Genomic DNA, 21,057 nt, shown 5'->3' on the forward strand with positions numbered 1-21,057 from the left:
CTGCTTTGGATGTAGAAGCACTAAAAGCAAAGGTTGAGAGTTTGACAGTGGAAGTAGGCCTTCCTAATGAAATTGATGCAGAAGGTAAGATTAGTAATGCTGAAAATGGCAGATTATAGGTAGATAAAAAGGGAATTTTGTAAATTTGTAATACCTTTTTCATGGTCCTCGAGATAATTGTTACGGCGTTATGTAATTTTGTATTCCTGCATGTTTACATGATAGCTACAAATTAACAAGCTATGTTACAATGATAGAGTATTTATCCTAGCGTTCGTGGTAAAAATTTGATAAAACCAATAATGGTTACTCGGTTTGAATACGTTTTAACGATAGAGTATTTATCCTAACGTATGTGGTAAAAATTTGATAAATCCAATAACAGTCCCTCGATTTGAATAAAAATTAAAAATGAGAAAAACGTAGATTTTATGTAGTACATTTAAAGTGAAATATCATTTCATCGAATTTAACTTCCCCTTGTGACAAGGAGAAAGCAAACCTATGATGCTGCTGTCCAAAGCAATTATTGTCCAATCTTTCCACACATATGGAAAGGAAAGAGAGAGGAGAGAGGGGCGATGTTGCTTAACTTGTTTATATGTGCAGGAGAATCTCAAATTGGAAACATGACAAAGCATTACTAATAATATATTTTCTTCGATTATCCAACTTTTTCTATCTCTATAATTGTATAAAAATAAATAAAAAAGAAGAAGGGGGTCATATTAGTATTTGTATGTATTATTAATACAAGAGACCTTGCTAACTATTTTCTCAAAATACCAAGCATGACCCCAATTTAACATTTTTACTCCTATTTATAACAGACAAGTTTTAATATAAGCAGGGCTAAATAGTAATTTTACATTAAAACAAAAAGGGGCATTTTGATATAGATGCCTCATATTTGAATTTTTTTAATCAAACATCTATAACTTTTAAACTTTTGATCAAACATTCTTCTACTAAATTTTAATTAAAAATTATGATTTTTATTGTATTTAATTAACCAACTAGTTTAGAAAATAATATCACAAATATTCTAAAATCACCACAAACTTCCTATCTTATCTTATCATAATTCATTCAAAATGAATTTTTCTTATTCAAATAATTTGTTGTTTTAAATTCTAAAAACACATAAACATCCTATTAACATACAATTATGAAATATAACATGCACATATATTAAATGTAACGTACCAAACAGATATATTAAATATAACGTACCAATGATTTGGTACGTTATTGGTACGTTATATAAATTTAATCTAGGTACGTATTAGTATTTTGGTATGTTATAAATATTGCTTTTGGTACGTTATGCAATTCTTTATTTAGTACGTACCAAGTTATTAGTACGTTGTATTATCCTTATTTTGGTATGTACAAAACTTATAGTACGTTATGTGTAAGTTGTGTAACCCAAAAAAAAAAGATAACTTTTCACATTAAAACTGTTGATGAACAAAACCGGAGATCTTGGAACAACGTAAATCCTACTGTGAATCTGCATGAAATGTAAATAACACAAGATGTATCGTGGTTCACCCCAAGGTTTGGGCTACGTCCACACTGATTGTATTTCTCTAAGAGTATTTGTGAGGGAGAGTGTGTGAGAGCTTTGCTCTAGAGAGGAGAGACCTAAGGTTGTGAGGGTGAGGAGGCCCTTTTATAGAATAAGGGCTCATCCCTTAATTACATATTTGCCCTTTCCTTTATTACATAATTACATTTAAGTCTCCTGAGTATTTATACGAGGTCTAAATACGAGGCCCTAAATATGCCATAAACAGTAGTTCCCCAAGTCTTCAGTCAAGAAAGTCTTTTGGCTGGAGACTTGAAATTCGGTCCATGTGTGGGCCGAAGTAACTAGATGTTGTCTTGAATTGATGCTCGATATGAATCAGTGCTCAATCTGAAATGACGCTCAACTAGAAGTAGCATACGCTGCGAGGCTGCTCGGCTCGTAGCTTATGTTACCTTGGTTGGCTCGGCTTACGGCGTTTGAAAGTGAGGGAGTCCTTTTTATAGAATAAGGGTTCACCCCTCAATACATGAATGATGGGGTTAGGAGTGATGCTCGCGGCGAGGCGGTTGCTCAGCTAGCGGCGATGCTCTCTAATAAAGGTGAGGGAGTCCCTTTTATAAAATAAGGGATCGCTCCTCAATACATAAGTGATGGGCTAGGAGTGATGCTCCCGGCGAGGCGGTTGCTCAGCTGGCGGCGTTGCTCTCTAATGAAGGTGAGGGAGTCCCTTTTATAAAATAAGGGCTCGCTCCTCAATACATAAGTAATGGGCTAAGTCCCCCAAGTATTTTTCATGAGGCCCAGTTAAGGCCCAATATATAGTACATAATGTAGTCCCCCAAGTCTTCGATCAATATAGGTTATTAGCTGGAGACTTCAAATTGAATCCATGTATGGGCCAAAGTGGCGGTTGTTCGGAGGCGGTATTTGTATACCCTGTACTGAAGCTTTGCAAGTGAAGCTTTGAAGTTAAAGCTCTGTAAATGAAGCTTTTGAAGCTGGAGCTTTTGTAAATGAAGCTTTTGAAGCTAGAGCTCTGTAAATGAAGCTTTTGAAGCTAGAGCTTTTGTAAATGAAGCTTTTGAAGCTAGAGCTCTGTAAATGAAGCTTTTGAAGCTGATTGACATGAGTGATGCTCATGAATGTTAACATGAGTGATGCTCATGAATGTTAACATGAGTGATGCTCATGAATATTGACATGAATGATGGTCATGTATGTTGATGTATGATTGTCATGAGCGATGCTCATGAATGTTTATGTATGAATAACATGAGTAATGCTCATGTATAATTTGGAGTATTAGGCGTACTTTTGATCACCTGGTTAGTGGCATGAAGGGGAGTACAAGTTGTACATTTCATCACCTGGTTGGTGGCATGAATGGCTAGTTGCCAAATTAGAGTACAGGTTGTACATCTCATCACTTGGTTGGTTGCATGAATGGCTAGTTGCCAAATGATATTAGAGTACGGGTTGTACATTTCATCATTTGGTTGGTGGTAATAGCGGCGGGTTGCTGAATAATTTTGGAGTATTGGGCGTACTTTTAGTCACCTGGTTGGTGGTAATAGCGGCAGATTGCCGAATAATTGTGGAGTACTGGGCGTACTTTTGATAACCTGATTGATGCTATTTTGGGCTTATGGGCATTCGCTCTCCACAACATGCCAGCCTATTTATTTTTGGCTTTGCCTTTTTTTTTTTTTTACCTTCTGATGGGGTTTATACATATTACCCTCTGATGGGGTTTATACAGATGTCTCCGAAAGATAAAAATAAATTACATCATTCTAAAATAAAGGTTTCGACAGTTGCAGATCGTTGGTGCGTACTGGGTTGCTTTTGTTGGTAGCGTTCGTTGGCTTTGACGGTTTTTTAGAAACTGGGAGTAACAGCTGCTGTCAGATCTGAATTCGAATGAGCTAGCTTGTTGGCCCATCATCATCACAGTTGTAAACTGCACCACCCCACTATGCTCCCCATTAATATTATCTGCTTTTACTTTTGTTTACTTTCTGCTTTGCTCTTTTCTTTTTCTGCTTTGCTTGATCTTTCTACTTTGTTGTTGCTGTCTTTTAGAAAATGGCAAACAATAATAACTTGGTTAATGATAGAAAATCCTTGTAGATCTTCCCTAAGAGCAAAACCAGAGTCTTCCCCGGCAAAGACAATAATAAAAGTGGTAACGAATTCAGCTAAAGTGGCTTTGATGGAGTTAGAGTGGGTGGTCAATAGAAGCAAAAATCCAATCCTGACTTTTTCCTTTCTGTACTCTTTTTTTTTTCTTCAATCTTTGTCTTAATTGGTTGGGTTGCTGCGGAAGGATCCCAACACCTTGAGTGCCGCTGCCCTCAGAATGTACTGGTGGTACGCCACAGCAGCCAGTGCTCCCACAAATGGTCTGACCCAGAAGATCCAGTGGTCATCCCAGATTTTATCGTTGTTGTAGATCATAGCGGCGCCGAAGCTCCTTGCTGGGTTGATTCCAGTTCCAGTAATGGGGATTGTTGCGAGGTGCACAATAAACACAGCAAAACCGAATAGGCAATGGAGCCAAAACAGGCACGTGGGAGTCGCGTGCGCTCCTCTTGGGGTCGGTGGCTTTCACGTCTCTGTCCCTTGCTGGAAAGTTTAAGGAAATCATGAGCAGTGATGTCTATGAAAGCCTTGGCAAACACATCACATTCTCCATGGCAGTCAACCTCGAGCTTTTGGTCTCGGCCTTTTACTCGCAGATGTCGTAATCACAGATGAAATGCATTGTTTTAACCGAATTGAATTCAAATCAATGAAAAACAAGACGTAGAAAAGAGGATTGCAATCAGTGATTGAACAAGTAGATCGGCGACCAACTTGCCCTGTTAAATGAAAATTGGGTTGTCTCACAGAGCGAGGTAAAGCTTCTTCTTGATTTTGGAAGCGGATGAGGGAGCCACATGCGGCGGCTGTAGGGACATGGAGGGTGACGAGGAGGACATGATAGTGTGGATATCAGTGGCTGCTGTATTAGACACGTTGGCATTTTCTGATCGATATCCACCGCTCCCTAAAAGCTGGAGATGAGCTTCACGAAGATCACGTCCAAGGAGAGACAGCGCCTGACTATTAGGAACAGCAACTCTACGCAATCTGCGATGTCTCTGCAACTTGAACAAGTGTCTGTGCTGCATTGTGATATGACCTAACATGCCTCATGCAACTTTAACGGAGCAAATGGGACAAACGGTGGTTTTAGATTCGCAGGAGTGCTCGTCTTCGAGATGGGAGCACAAGGACACGATGTTGAAGTCCTCATAGCAATACGGGCACGGGAAGTCATGTCGGACCTCGTTTTCTACCTCGAAATCATCGATGCTTAATCGATCGAAGTGGGAGCTCTGATGGGTACACATATAGAGAGACAGAGAGGTAGAGAGAGACTGAGTGAGAGGAGGTGGCTCCATGGGTCTTTTGGAAAAGTTTCTATGTGTTTTCCAGAGAGAGAGAGAAAAGAGTGATAGTGTTTAAGGGATGAGTTTTAGAGCTTAGTGAATGTTTTTTTTTGGAAAAATCCAGTAAGGTTTGTGGGTTTTTGCAGATTCACGGCGGAGGTGCAAAAATGAAAGAGAACCGACATAACTTTCACAAACAGCGCCAAATGTTGATGCACAAAACCAGAAGTCTTGGAACAACATAAATCCGACCGTGAATCTGCATGAAATGTAAATAACACAAGATGTATCGTGGTTCACCCTAAGGTTTGGGCTATGTCCACACTAATTGTATTTCTCTGAGAGTATTTGTGAGGGAGAGAGTGTGAGAGCTTTGCTCTAGAGAGGAGAGACCTAAGGTTGTGAGGGTGAGGAGGCCCTTTTATAGAATAAGGGTTCCTCCCCTAATTACATATTTGCCCCTTCCTTTATTACATAATTACATTTAAGTCTCCCGAGTATTTATACGAGGTCTAAATACGAGGCCCTAAATATGGTATAAACAAAAACATTGCACTAAAAATATTTTGTCAACTCTTAATAATTAATTATTGGAATAAGGACTCATTTTAAATAAAAATAAAAATGTGAAAACTCCTAGTTCACGTTTCTACTATAAGTAGTTGTTAAAAAATTCAAATTTATTTTCAGTTGCATGAAATTAGGCAGTCTAGTATACATCTCAATTTTAATTATAAACGAACTCTTGTTTTTTTTATAATCTATATAAAATGTTGAGTTGGAAATTGAAAAAACTATATTTCATCCAATTAATCTTGAACCCCAATAGATATAATTGAATCCTTAAATTGAGGAAGGGATGAGATTCCATAAAAATAGCAATAAATTAATGAATATTATTGAGTGCATTTATTTTACATAGAAATGGATTTAAAAAAATTTATAAAATACTTAAATTAAGAATATACCTGGAATATAAAGTTTTATTAAAAGTAAAAGCACTTTAACAGATGTTTAATTTAGAAAAATCTAAAATGAGGCATCTAATTCTAATTAACTGTAAAAATTTAGCAAGCATGTGCCCAATTTTGTTATTATTAAAAAAAAGGAAGAAAAGGGAAAAGTCTTGTCAAACACAGTGTGTGCGCATTTGCTAGTTTATTTTACTAAGGACTTGTTTAGAAGTGTTTTTAAAATGACTGAAAACGTTTTTGATGAAAATGTTTTTAAAACCATTCCTTAGTCAAAATCCAAGTAATCTTCGAAAAACACTTAAGTGCTTACTACCCAAAGTACATATCTGGTGCTTCATCTAAAAAGTACTTGAAGTGCTTTTGGAACCCAAAATTAATTTCACCAAAAACATTTTCAGTTATTTTAACACTTCCAAACGAACTCTAAAAAGTTATCGTTACCATATTCAACATCGTTTGAAGGAGGCCTTTAAAGAAAGGGATCCCCATTTTTTTTTCAAAAATGTGGATTAGTTTTTAGGCCCACACCACATCGAACTTCCATGATCCGAACCGCATATTTTTCAAGTTGCACCTCATGGATCATCCTTGCAAAACAATAGCCAAAACGAAAATATTTGATACATCTAATTGAGTTCAAAGAAATTAACGAATAATTTCTTCTATAAGAAACAACATGATAATTAAATTGGCAAACGGTTTTGGGTTGAAATGAATTTTTGCAAGAATGATCTATGAATCAAGGCTTACAAAATAGACGGTTCGGATCATTGAAGTTTAATGTAGAGTGGATCTCACAACTAATCCCCATTTTGAAAAAAAAATGGGAATCCCTTCTCTTAAAGAATGTTGGTGCTTCATCAATACAACTGCTACAATTAGAATCCCTCTAATGATCGTTGATCCTGAATAACGACTTATTATTGGGAACCGTAAGTCCAACAATATGGGGTCTCCAACAAGGCGTCACTCATCGGACAATAACACACCATTGAGTGTTGTAACCGTCAATGCGAGCAATCCAACTGGAAGCTCCCTAAATGGCCTAACCTGCCAAACAACTCGTTATTGAGTGTTACGAGTCTATCTATATGACTGCTACAATTGGAAGGTCCCCAAATAATGTAACTTCATACAATGACTCACATTGGATGTTGTAAGTCCATTAATGCGAGTGTGCAACTCGAAGCTCCCTAAGAAATGTAACCCTGTAAATAATGACCAAGGTATAAAATATCGATGATATCGGAAATATCGGTAGTCCAAAAACACGGAAATTTCGATGGAAATATCGAGATATTATTGATATCGATAAAAATTGAACAAAAACCACGGAAATTGTAAGAAAAACTTGGAAATTTTTATTGAAACTTTGCATGATGTTTATTTAGTCAATTATCTATTAGTTTATCACAAAAAAATTGGAAGGAAATGCATTGCATGATGGATTTAACTAATTTAAGTTGATTATATAGCGAGCTGGCAAACATTGTGAGTATAGAAAATATGTAGTAATTAATGAAAGAAGTTTAAACACACCATAATCATTTATATATAATGAATTAGTACAATATTTTACACTTCATACATTGCATGGTAAGATACATGAGTGACTTAGTACCACATAGAGTTCCTATCAAGGTTTAAAATATCGATGATATCGGAAATATCGGTACTTCAAAAACACGAAAATTTCGAAGGAAATATCAGGATAATATCGATATTTTAGACCTTGATAATGACTCATTATTGAATGTTAGTTCATGATACGAGTGCTTCAAGTGAATGCTCCCTAAGGGTGAGTTTGTTGCACCGGACTATCTCGGACTAGATTAGCTTCAAGGACTCAACTGGACTGGTTTAGACTAGACTAAACTGGACTAACTTAGTGAAGCGTTTGGTGTAATGTCGAACTAAGAAGTAGGATAATAAAAATAGTACTTCACCAATTTGGTGTTTGCTTGGACTGAGACTAAATTATTGTTCTATTTTAATTTCTTTTTATTTAAAGATATTATCAAAATTAATAATATTAGATGAGAGTATGACTCAATAAAAAATACAAAAACCAAATTTCTTGCCAACGAAAGAAACATATGATTCAAGAGTAATATTGCTCCAAACATCAATATAACAAAGGTGTTTTCCTAACAATTGACGGGGTTTAGAATGCTTTTCTTAATTATTCACCTTTGGTTTGATTGCATTCAATCCCAAGACCACAATGATGTGTGAGGCGTAATGACAAATGGATAGCCGAGCCTTGATCATTGCTACATTTGGATTCGAACACGTAAATTGCTTGCTCCAACTAGTTTGAAGAAAACCAATAACAATATGCAAAAGGAAGAGATCATGAATATACCTTGAGCAAAGTACATAATGTTTGGAGCAAAGGATTGTCAAAAGTGAAGCAACAAATTTTAGCTGAGTGAACGTAAATTTAAATGTTGTGATACAGACAAAATTTTGCTATTCTAACTAATTTGCTGACTAGACTAAAACACAAGCTTGTGTTGGCTACACAAATACGATAGTACTCCTGCACTGCAGATCCTCTGAATCGACTCCTTATGTGAACATACTGTTACAAACAATCAAAATCGATTGAATCAATACCACGCCTTTTGTTGCTTTAGCAAGCAAGTTGGTGCCTACACATGTAACAACTTGCTACATCAAAACTGCCATTTATGACTATACTACGATGGCTGAATCTGATCTCACCAAAGCATCTGTTGGAGCTTTATTACTTCATGTTGTTGTTCCGGAGACAATGAACTCAGTTTTTCCAGTGTTAGGCTCAAAACTTGTTGTAGTAAAGTAGACTCCACCCCAGGTGAAAGCTCAGACTAAGAAAGATTAACCATGATGTTAGATACTCGGATCAAAAGACTGCACGTTGTAAGCATCGTGTAGTAAACAGAACTGAAACTGGTTAAAAATGGATAAAATGTAGATATCCCCCAACTGCCTCAACCTTAAAGTCTCAACACTACTGTAGACTGTAGTTGGTGGATATGTTTCACACACCATAGCTAAGTATATTAATTAGAGAACAAATTTGGCAACATCTCAAATACGGTGCTCTTAGAAATCAAGTGTAACTTTTACATTCATAACAAATTGATACGGATGAACATTTGTTTATTTCAGAAATCTCAATAATGTTTCCGTACCATAGCATATAGAACATGATTATATGTGAAAACCTGAAAACTCAGCACACTCAAATAAATGGAATTAAGCAATGCATGAACACAACCAAATATGAAAAGCCAGAGAAACAAGGAAACCATCAAATAGTTCTTAGTATCTTACTGAATCCCAGTACTAGCAATGCATATATCACTATCTGTACAAGTTTTGAGGCTCCCATTGACACCATTGCTTGCTATTGTTCCTCGATCCACAAAATTTATCAAGTTAATCAAGTAAAAGATAACAAGTAACCTGCAATCACAGCATAAAGACATTTATATTGCACAACGAGATACTAAAGTGACTCAAAAGTCTTGCAAAACCTTTAAATGATACTTGACTCAGCTGGAAGCTCAAACTTATAAATATATTTTTAACTCCAAAGCATTCATTTACATGATACATCATCTCCTCCTTTCAATTTCAAAATAGTTTAACTAATTAATCACCAACAATTCTCACTATTTTCCCTTTCCATCCATAAACTTTCACAAAAAGAACATTAGTGCCCACAATGGAGAAAAAACCGAATTTCCGGGTTGGTTGTCGGAAAAGTAGAGAAAAACTAAGAAATCACCAAAATCTCTTAAACCCACATAGAAATACCATGTATTTCCAAGACCCAAGTAACAAAAACAATCAAAAACCCTAAAAAAATATAAAAAGGCCAAAACTCTCTCTTGAATTCCATATTTTCTCACCAACCAAACAGACCCCAGGACAGAACCAAAAAAAAAAAAAACACAAAAGTTTAAGAAAACGAATCACCTCATGGGCGTGAACCAGGAAGGAGCAAGAGCTACGGTTGAAGCAATAACCATGGCTATGTCCACCGGAGGGAATCGGTAGACTCTTTATTAGTTTTTGTTCGGGCTCTGGGTTTAGCTTTTGGGTGGGATGGTGAAGGTGAAGGCCTAAGGGAGAGGGCGCGAAATCGTGAAGGAGAAGGGAGATGGCAAAGGTGCGAAGGAGAAGAAGACAGATGGATCAGCTGCGAAAGAAGACGAGACTAGGAGTCCGCTCGAAATCGAGGGCTCTCGCTAAAAACGGCTAGTGAGGCGTTCAGTCGGGACGAGTCCCTTTAGTCTCATTAACTCTTGTCTATATAAATAACAAACATCAGACCGGACTATCATTTAGTCTAGTCCAATCCAAGGAATGCTAGTGAAGGCAAACAAACATACCCTAAAGGACATGTCCTTAGATAATGACACATCGAGTGATACAACTGGAAATTTGGATTCCCTTTTAGAGGTGTTGCCCCAATATACACTGCCACCACCAATAAACAGTATTGTTGACACCCTAGCAAGATGCAAAATCTAGTGCCAAATTATTCTTCGTCTTAACTAAGAAAAATGCTACACATATTTTCCATTTATCCTCATGCACTATACAATTTATACTTTATCTTTCTAAAACACTCATAGAGTAAGTGCATGAAACTTATGGAGAGAGTAATATTTCTACGAACTAAAAAAAGGTAGTTTTGTAAGAGGAAAATAATAATCAATTGTTTTTTTTTTTTTTTTGGAAAGATAATCAATTGTTTTTTTATGAGAGATATGATGAATACTACGGTGAGAGGGAATGGTGAAACTCTACCAAAAAATGGAAAATTAAAGGTGGAAAAATACAAGTTGAATCCTTTGTTTGGTTTATTTTTTTGCTTAACTCTTAATCCTTATGATTTATTATAAATCCTAAATTGTGAGCTAAACATTGATCAACATAACAGTTTTGGATATATTTTATTAATTAAATGCCAAACACGCCTTTCATCTATATATCACTTTAAGGACGCTACTTCGCTGCTGAATATTTCAGCAGTAGGTTTTGCTTACAGCCAATCCCGAGTGGACATGTATCCAAATTTTGATTTTTTTAATCGAAACTTGGACACATGTCCACTCGGGATTGGCTGTAAGCAGGACCTCCTGCTGAAATTTCAGCAGCCAAGTCTTACTCTCACTTTAATAGAGAAGAACATTGAACAATCATCCAAACAAAATAGGGACAAAATGGTACCAAACTTTAATATTTATTATGAAGTAGGAACAGTCATCCAAACAATCGTCCAAACTTTAATCTCTACTAATTAATAAAACACTCATTGTCAACTAAAACCCTATGAAATTATCAGTTTAACCCTCTAATTAAAACAGAACATGAATAAGAAATATGGGGCAGAAATGTAATTTCACACAACCCATTTTGATGTTTTTTTTCAAAACCTCACACCTACGTGTAATCTTAACATTTCTCTAATTAAAGAAGAAAAAAAAACTTTCCACTCCCACATTCTCTATCACTCTCTTCCTCCCTCCTATTTAAAAAACAAAAATAAATTTTTTTCTCACACACTTGGTGTGTGCCCATATGCTAGTATTTATTATAAAATGAATCTTTTAGAACCCATGTGGGTGGTTAATTATTCTTCCTTTGTTTTGTTTTTTTTATTAAAAAATATGTAATCAAATTTAAAACAGAAATAAAACTTACTTAAAATTAAAAACAAAGCCAATCGTGTAGGAGGCTAGTTTCCTTTAAGCTGCATAATAACATATTTAATGATAATGAGTCCTATAGTAATTCTATAATATCGCACTTTCTAGTCGATTTTAACATTTATTCTCATTTTTCAGTTTCACCTAATTGCTCCATTAGATGTTACCCATTTTTTTTCGGATGCATTTTTGCTCATCATCTTATTTATTACTATTGGATGAGTTTAAATTTTAAAATTTGCTTTTATCCACTGTGTAGATATCAAAATTTAAACTTATTCAACGATGATAAATAAGATGGGGAGAGTGATGAGCAAAATTATTCCCTTCAATTTCTTGACACTTAACTTCTAACCCATACGCATGTAAAACATGTGTCATCACTCTTGTATTTACAAGAAGGCTTATTAATTGAAATGCCCTTTGAAATTGTTATTTAGTCTCAATTTACTCTCTGAAATTGGTTTTGTCGACTTTACCCCCTGAAACTGACATTTTCAATTCTTTTGGTCTCACTTTACACCATTTTGTTAAAGAACTGTTAAATTCAAGGGTATTTTAGACATTTTCTTTTACACATCTATTTACTTATAGCCTACACACACTAAACCAAGCTCAATTCCATTTTTGACAACTCTAATTAAAGCCATGAGTTTTGGGCCCTTTTAAAAGAAAATAAATTACTTAATCAATAGAAAAATTCCAAGCAATAAAATCGTTATATCAACCAAAATAAGGGTTGCATTTTTGTTCTTAGTGTCATTTCACTTGCAAGGCATCCATGTATTGACTTGAAACTTTGCACTCGAAAAATGCTCATTACAACAGAAAGGAAACATGATCTGCCTATTTCAATATATCTTTCTAATCGAAATTGGCCTAACCACAAGTTTCACCCATAACAAAATGATGTTAGATCAATTGCACAAAATATAATCTAAAAAAAACCATTAAGTTGTCATGTCAAAAATACTTCTGTTGACCCTAGAAATTACAAAGCCTACGTGGCGCGCAGGCCGAATATATTTTAAGCTAACTACGTCCTTCGGTGATTGCGGGGCGTGCCAACTCGTCGGCCGAGGCTCGGCCGAGGAGTAAATTTGATGATGCTGCGTTGGGTCGCGCTACTGACTTCTGCGTCTTGCGATTGCGGCCGAGAAAGGAACGCGTCTCGGCCTCTTGGGTTCTCGAGCCTGAAGACAAGGCTGCTATTTCTTACAAAGTTCACGAACCGAATTCGGCTTGCAATGTGCCGAATGTAATAACTGTAACACCTCACCTCGCCGAGAAGGCTAATGAGATGACCTCGACCAACAAGGATTCGAAAACCCTTCTCGACCGAGACTTGGATAGGCAATCGACCGTTCTCGCCGCAGTGCTGTTGATGCCAACGGAAGATACTGCGAGACCGACCGACTCTACGGTGACAGAGCTATCTATGCCGACTTAAGATATCACCGGTTGCTTCCACAGTGCTGTTGATGCCAACGGAATGTGTGTCAGCGAAAAAGGAAAAGAAAAAGATCTCAAGTTGTGAGAGTTTGCGCAGGGCAATTTTTGTGTTGATTTGCAGGGGCTTTCTACCCGTTGTTTGCGACTCTGTATTTATAAGTATCATCCTCATCCTGACGGCTAGCGTTGTAAAGCTGCCGTCAACATCAAAGTCCTCCTTCATAACAATCTCATGCAAAAAGATTGTTATCACTTACCAACATGAAACCACCTCTTGCTAATTAATAGCATATTAGCATATACCAATTAGTGCCGATAAGCATCTTGACTTGAAATAATGATATGCATGCATGGCTCCACCAAATCCACTCACACGTGGCTATCCATCTCCAATTTAACATCTTCATCTTTATGCAAGCATTAATATCTCTGCCAATTTCCATTTACCAACAATGCAGTAGTGTATTAGGACTCTTGATAACGTGTTCTGATGCTCCCAATCCACCACGCGTCTTAACTCCAAGAATCCCAAATCAAATTGAACTACATTTACATCTCATCTATCTTGTACCAGGAAAATATCAAGATAATTCATCATTAAAAAATAATTATTATGATAAAAAATCATAATATTATCCTTTAACAAAAATATCTTCACTTTTCCATCTGACGGTCGAGAATTATACTCACTCAACGGCCTTGATTACATGGGCCGATGGTGTAAATTTGGGTCCAAACAACTTCCCAAAACCGAAAAAATCATGTAAAACAAATGTGCTCAGTTTGCAACCAAAAGTTTCACATTGTTGCTCGGAATTTTTCTATTGATTGAATAATTAAATTTTAAAAAGGCCCTAACTCATGGGGCGTTGTCAAAGTAATTGAGATTAGTTTACTGTGTAGGTAGAGGTAAATAGATATGTAAAAAGTGAAAAGTCTAAAGTACCCTTAAATTTAACAGATCTTTAATGGAATGAGGTGAAGTGAGACCAAAACAGTTGAAAATATCAATTTCAGAGAATAAAGTGAGCCAAACCAGTTTCAAAGAATAAATGACAGTTTCATGAGACATTTCAATTAATAAGTCTTTATAAAAAAATGATAGGATAGAAACAAACACAAATATAAAAAAAAAAAAAAAAAAAAACGAATTATTCTTAAAATTAAAAAAAAAAATGGAGTTCCTGATGTAATATAAGAAAACCGTGGGGGCCATTGAGCAAATAGAAACATATATGACGCCCTACACCTTTAGCCAATAGCAGTTCGTCATCCTCTCTTCCCTCTCTCTGGAGTTTTCACAGGTCTTCCATGGATTCCAAATCCAACAATTAGGTCTCAAATTCTCTCTCTTTCTCTGGAGATAAACAAACAAACCCTTCAAATTTCACTCAGAGGCACTCATTTCCCTCAAGATCCGTACAGAAACACCCCGATTTTCTTCACAATTTACCAAAACCCTAGCTTTGATTTCATTTATTCCCTTCGTTTTGTAGCAATTTTCCCCAATTTCATTACCAAGCGGAGAAAACATTTTAAATTCGCGCTTGGTTTCGCCTTTTGCGGTGACGATCTAGCCACCCAGAGAAACCCTAGTCCTGTTATTTATTTATTTTTTTTGTTTTTTCTAGGCTTTCAGAATTTTTTAGGGTTTTAGGTTCTGAATCGCGGTGATGAACAGTAATAGAGGTAGGTACCCTCCGGGGATCGGAGCTGGGAGGGGCGGTGGCATGAATGCGAACCCTGCATTCCAGTCTCGGCCGCCGCATCAGCAGCAGTATGTACAGAGGAACCTTTTGCCGAACCATCATCACCAGCAGCAGTACTTTCAACAGCAGCAACAACACCAACAACACCAACAGTATCAGCAACAGCAACAGCAACAGCAGTGGCTTAGGAGAGGCCAGTTGGGTGGGAGTACAAGTGCTGATTCGGCCGTTGATGAGGTGGAAAAGACCGTGCAGTCGGAAGCTGTTGACCCAAGGTGTGTGCTTTCTTTCGTATAATGCATGTTTCCTGTTATGGTTGGCTTTTATGTGTGGTTGGGAAAATTAGTTCTTTAGGAATCTAGTTATGTTATTGTGCCATTTGGTGAAATGGGTTTTGTTATGGACATGGATGATAATCGTAGCATTATGATTTTGAAAGTACTGTACTTTAGCAGTTTGCTATGTTGTCGTGTAGCATAAGACATTGACGAATGTTTGAAAACATTCTGATTTTGGGAATGTAGGTAAGTTACTTTCTCATCTGGTGTTAATGAAGTGTTTTTAATTGATAAGCTTTTGACCTATCATGGATGTTACATGTATGGATGAACTTTTCCGATTCCTGTTCAGGTTCCATTTGTATGGGTATCAGATTTATCTTGTGCTTGAGTTTCCGATTTTAAGAGAAGTCCTTTATAGAAAATCTGTTTTGTGCTTGTCTTTGGGTGTTTAAGTTGTAGAAAGGTTAGAATATTTTTGCAGTCTGGCATCAATTGAGGAGCGCCACAAATCTCCCTCAGTCTAGTCCTAAGATAAGCGCGTAAGATAGTTTTGGTCACTTGTTCAATTGTACATGGATCTTCTCCTCTGGGGCAACCTTTCATTCCTTTTCCTGATTCTTCTGATTGGTGTCGACGTGTGCACTTGGGGATTAGTTTCCAAAATCTCCTTGTGTTAGTCCAGTAGTAGCATGAGCGGAGATAAGAGCCTCAGGAAGCATTTGCATTGTGTTTGATTCTCCATGGGTCTATAGACTCTTGTGGGACCATCTTCCATTGTTTGTCCTCGTTGTCGATTGGAGTGTCTACACGTGCCTTTGGGGATTAGTCGGGTTCAAGACTAAGATGCCCCTGAGTTAACAGAAAAAGAAATTAGCGAGGACCACAAGCACTGGTCTAGTTCTTTTCTGGATCCATCCATGATTGGATCCACACAAATGGTGATTATACTAATTAGTATTAATTACTAAACTATCTATTGGTTGCAAGATGTTGTGATTTATATAGGATAAACATGGAAAAACCAATTAGGACATGAGGGAATTTTTTATTAGAGTAAAACCGCCAAAACTAGTACATCAGAGTCATTTGTATTAAAAAGTTAGCTCTTCGGACCTGTTTCTTGGACTAAGATTCTTGATGATTCTGGTTGATATTGTAATTTAAAGGTTCTGTACCTACGGTTTGGTTATTCAGTGTAAATGAAGGTTTGTTTTGCATTGTATTTATTTTGGAGTACTGATAAGTCATATGCTTAGGAGTTCTTGACATAGGAGTTGTTTCCATGTACCCCTTGAGTTAATGAATCATAATGGCGGTTTCAAATATCAAATTAAACTGTTTAGTTGTTGGTTTATAACTTTATATTATACCTATTGAAAAAGCTTTTCTTGGTGACATATTTTGTCATCACTTATCTGTCAATATTATCTCGTTTATTGTTTTTTCTTATCCCTGCAACATGTTATGGTTATAAATCATACTCTACATGGTATCTTATTTTGGTTTCCTCTTTTACTTATCCTCTTTAGTTCGCAAGATTGGAAGGCGAGATTAAAGATTCCAGCACCTGATACACGTTTCAGAACAGAGGTTCGTTATTTATTATTTGATATGCAATTCTTTATCATGTGTACTGTATTGTTAATGTGATGCTTCTCTCTTGATTTTGAAGAGCAAATCATTTAATTCAGTGTTATGTGATTTTTAAAATAAAATGAAAAATCAAGTTGTTTAAGTTCACATCTATAAACTCAACGAATGAATAATATTTAAAACAATAGTTGTTTGCGATTTCCTAATCTAGTTATTAATGATTTCCTTCAGGATGTAACTGCAACAAAAGGAAATGAGTTTGAGGACTATTTTCTGAAACGTGAGCTGCTGATGGGAATATATGAGAAGGGATTTGAAAGACCATCTCCTATTCAAGAAGAAAGTATTCCAATTGCTTTAACCGGTAGTGATATTCTTGCTAGAGCTAAAAATGGAACGGGAAAGACAGCTGCTTTTTGCATCCCTGCTTTGGAAAAAATTGATCAAGATAACAATGTGATACAAGGTTTGTTCTCTACTATTGAATTGCATCTTCCTGCACATCTTAGGCTTAATCAAAAGACAAGACTGTTGGGGACTTTTGTTTTAATGCTGCTTGATTGACTGTAGAAATCTTTGCTAAAAGGCTACCATTCTGGTATAAAAAGGCTGCCAATCTGCTAGGCAGCTGGATTATGATTTTGTTATAGAAACTGATTTTGTGACTGCCTTTTTGTGTTGATATGTGCTTTATTATTGTGCAGTTGTTATTCTTGTTCCAACTCGTGAGTTGGCTCTTCAAACATCACAAGTCTGTAAGGAACTAGGGAAGCATTTGCAAATTCAAGTTATGGTTACAACCGGAGGTACCAGCTTAAAGGATGATATCATGCGTTTATATCAACCAGTTCACTTACTTGTTGGAACTCCTGGAAGGATTTTAGATCTTGCAAAGAAAGGTGTTTGCATCTTGAAAGATTGTTCTATGCTTGTTATGGATGAGGTAAATACTTATCTAACTCCACTAATTTTACGTAAGATAAGAATTTATCTCAACAATTGCTGGTTACATTATGTCATCCTTGTTCTCTTTTGGGCACTATTGGTTTTAGGTTCCACTTTTAAGAACCATCTTATAGTAGATATTTAATAAAATTTTATGTTGAATTTCTAGTAGTCAGCCCATGATCAGTCCTCATAGTGTATTATATTTTTAGGTTAAATTTGTATCTTTAAGCTCATGACGTAATTTTTTTAACTAATCTTTGATGACTTATTAGAAGCATCTTGTAACTGTGGTGGCCAGGTCATAGGCTTATTGGTATCTGCATCTCCTGTAGAGGGGAGATACTAAGATCAGATTCCCCCCTAAGTGGAAGGGGTGAAAAATATATCTTTAAGCTCATGACATTATTTGTTTTAACTAATCTGTGATTGACTTATTAGAAGGGTCTTTTAAGTTTTAAGTGTGGTTGCCAGGTCATATGCTGATCGGTATCTTTCTCTCTGCTGTAGAGGGGAGATACTAAGATCAGATTCCCCCTTCAGTGGAAGGGGTGAAAATGTTGGTTGGCTTTAGCATCATGTGCTGAAACAATATAATGATGCTTTTGTCAATGTTTGACAGGCTGATAAACTTTTGTCCCCGGAATTTCAACCTTCAGTAGAGCAGTTGATCCGCTTCTTACCTTCACATCGACAGATTTTGATGTTTTCAGCTACATTTCCTGTTACTGTCAAGGACTTTAAGGATAGATTTCTGCACAAACCATATGTTATCAATCTTATGGATGAGCTTACTCTAAAGGGTATTACACAATTTTACGCCTTTGTTGAGGAGAGACAGAAAGTCCACTGCCTAAACACCCTTTTCTCAAAGGTGTGATATGAACTGTTATTATTTGTTTATTTGTTATCATTTACTTTTACTTCATGCGGGGTTCATGGATGTGACGATGGGTCTGTCTTTTCAGCTTCAAATAAACCAGTCAATCATATTCTGTAATTCTGTGAATCGGGTAGAATTGTTGGCCAAGAAAATAACAGAACTCGGCTATTCGTGTTTTTATATCCATGCAAAGATGCTGCAAGACCATCGTAACAGAGTATTTCATGACTTCCGTAATGGTGCATGCAGAAATCTTGTTTGTACTGGTATGTTTTTTTGTTGTGCTTTATTCTCTTTGTACATGTCATTATTTTCAAATTTTTTATTTTTACATTTGGAAATTAATATATATTCTATACTAGGAAGATCTGTTTAGAAATATAGGTGGCCTTACAAAATATATGTATTTATTATCGTGTGGCTGATTATTTTTTGGTTGTATGTGGATAAGTACAATTATTTTTTTTGAGGTTTGCTGAGAGTACTTTTTCTTGACCATGAAGTTCTGATGGCTTTTAGCACTTGTGATGATATCAAAGAAATAGTGCATGATAAACTGTTTTATGACTCGTATTATATGTGGTTGGCTTAATCTTTCTATTTCATGATTTGTTCTTCTGTGTTCCTGAGTTATTCATTTTGTTTTAAGTTGCATTTCATATGGTTGAAATTTTGATGTTTATAATGAATGCTTTAGATACTTGAGATTTTGGTTTAATCCTTTTCTTTTTTGTTCTTTTTCTTTTTGGGATCATAACTGCAGATCTTTTTACAAGAGGAATAGATATTCAAGCTGTTAATGTTGTCATTAACTTTGATTTTCCAAAGAACTCAGAGACATATCTTCACAGGGTGCGTAAGAAACAGTATCAGCAGAAATAGATAGAGTAGAAACTGATGCCGTATCTACACTATTTATTTCTTACCGTCTATTTTTTTTGCCGTGTGTATCCATGTATCTCACATGCAGGTTGGTCGATCTGGAAGGTTTGGACACCTTGGTTTAGCTGTGAATTTGATCACCTATGAGGACCGTTTCAACTTGTATGTATATTTCTATTACAAATCCAAATTTGCTGCATATAATGGGTTTTATGAATGAGGAATGACCTAATTCATTCTTTCCTACAGGTATAGAATTGAGCAAGAACTTGGCACTGAGATAAAGCAAATTCCTCCCCATATCGATCAGGCAATTTATTGCCGGTGATTGGTGGTAGAAAACCTTGGTGTGACGTCAGTGATGGTAATGTCTGTGTCCATGATGCTTAAGAGCAAGATTTCTAACATTGCATTTAAGTTTGCATGTCTTGTTCTATCTCCAATTCTGTTATCATCATGTTTACCATTTGCATTTTTAAATTCTCCTTTAGTGTATGCAATCTGTTGTTGTATGATGTGTAATAAATAAGTGGGCGGGGCTGGGTGGAACTGAACTAGTTTATGTGGATAATACTTTTCATAATATCAGAGTTGTCCACATGTTTACTCCTAGGGGTTTTATTCTCCCCCAACAAATTATTCTCCACACCCGGCTTTAATTAAAAATTTAGTGGTCTTTCGCTCTGTGCAAAATGACTTCTTTAGGAAAAAAAATCTTGCTCTAAATTCTTATAACCAAGTTCCAAAAAATTAAGAGATCATCTTTTCCAGGATGTGTTCTGGTATTAAGGTGCGATGTGTCTGAGTTATTTTAGGTATTAGTGTGTGGAATAATTTATGGAGTCATCACCTTCAAACTTGTCCATGTTGGGACTAAATTTGGTTCGCCCTTAGAATCGCTGGCAGGTAAGTTAGGACTTTGTCATTTGAACTAAGAATATTAAAAATTCGTCCTGTCAAAGTGGGGGTGTGAAATGTGTGATGCCGTTATGATTATTTTTTTCATATTGTTGAATTTGAACAATGCAATTGGGAAACCTTCCTGGAACTTGATCAATTCATGCCCTACCAAATCTGCCATGTTTACTTGCGTAAAGTTCAAAGATATGAAATATGAATCCAAGAACTACTAGTTCAAAGATATCAAAGGCTTTGTTCGATTCTGATGTTTTGGATAGGTTATTTTATGCAATTGATAATGTGCTCTTTTTTCCTGTCTTCGTAGGGATGATGGGGTGCTCTCCATTCAAGAAGCTATAGCTCTGGTGGTAGGAATACCTTGTGATGCATCGTCCCTTGAATTGTGTTTGTGTTCGTAGACCTGAAACTTTAATTGGGACCTTGAGAATTTTTAGGATTGGCATATAGGTACCAGATAGATGCTGGGTCCAGTTCAGAACTGCCGTTGTTTTTATTAACAGACTGGGTTTGTAATACTTGCTGAGTTGCTGTTGTTCGGGTTTGGCCACCGTTGAACTTCTCAAGGATAGCTTGTGCAAGCAGGGGAAACGAAATCTCTGCTTCCTCTTGTGTTCTTTTATTGTTCTATGTTCCATGCTTTGAAATAGTTTAATGTGCCCGACTTTGTTGAATTTCTAGTTCCCTCTGTTTGCTGTTTCTGTCTTGTTTGTTTTATTTTTGGGTCAAACGATAGATTTTGGC

The 21,057-nt window shown here is 36.3% G+C and overlaps 1 protein-coding gene across 1 annotated transcript; it reads left to right on the top strand.

The window, feature by feature from the left end:
- Positions 1-14,327: 14,327 nt before the first annotated feature.
- On the top strand, positions 14,328-20,987 carry LOC103410180 (DEAD-box ATP-dependent RNA helicase 8). The gene is made up of 10 exons (XM_029105710.2): positions 14,328-15,086; positions 16,622-16,682; positions 16,917-17,151; positions 17,390-17,628; positions 18,253-18,504; positions 18,599-18,779; positions 19,277-19,365; positions 19,484-19,557; positions 19,645-19,759; positions 20,621-20,987. Exons 1-9 carry the CDS (start codon positions 14,776-14,778, stop codon positions 19,721-19,723), a joined length of 1,521 nt encoding a protein of 506 aa, XP_028961543.2. The 5' UTR covers positions 14,328-14,775; the 3' UTR covers positions 19,724-19,759; positions 20,621-20,987.
- Positions 20,988-21,057: the final 70 nt, after the last annotated feature.

Source organism: Malus domestica, chromosome 07 (assembly GCF_042453785.1).
Source record: "Malus domestica chromosome 07, GDT2T_hap1".
NCBI classification, from domain to species: Eukaryota; Viridiplantae; Streptophyta; class Magnoliopsida; order Rosales; family Rosaceae; genus Malus; species Malus domestica.

Bases quoted from the DNA above. Each gene is read 5' to 3' on its own strand.
- LOC103410180 (XM_029105710.2), top strand. From the start codon at position 14,776: ATGAACAGTAATAGAGGTAGGTACCCTCCGGGGATCGGAGCTGGGAGG. The intron at 18,780-19,276 runs GTATGTTTTTTT...TCATAACTGCAG, and splicing joins CAGAAATCTTGTTTGTACTG to ATCTTTTTACAAGAGGAATA. The intron at 19,558-19,644 runs GTATGTATATTT...TCTTTCCTACAG, and splicing joins TATGAGGACCGTTTCAACTT to GTATAGAATTGAGCAAGAAC.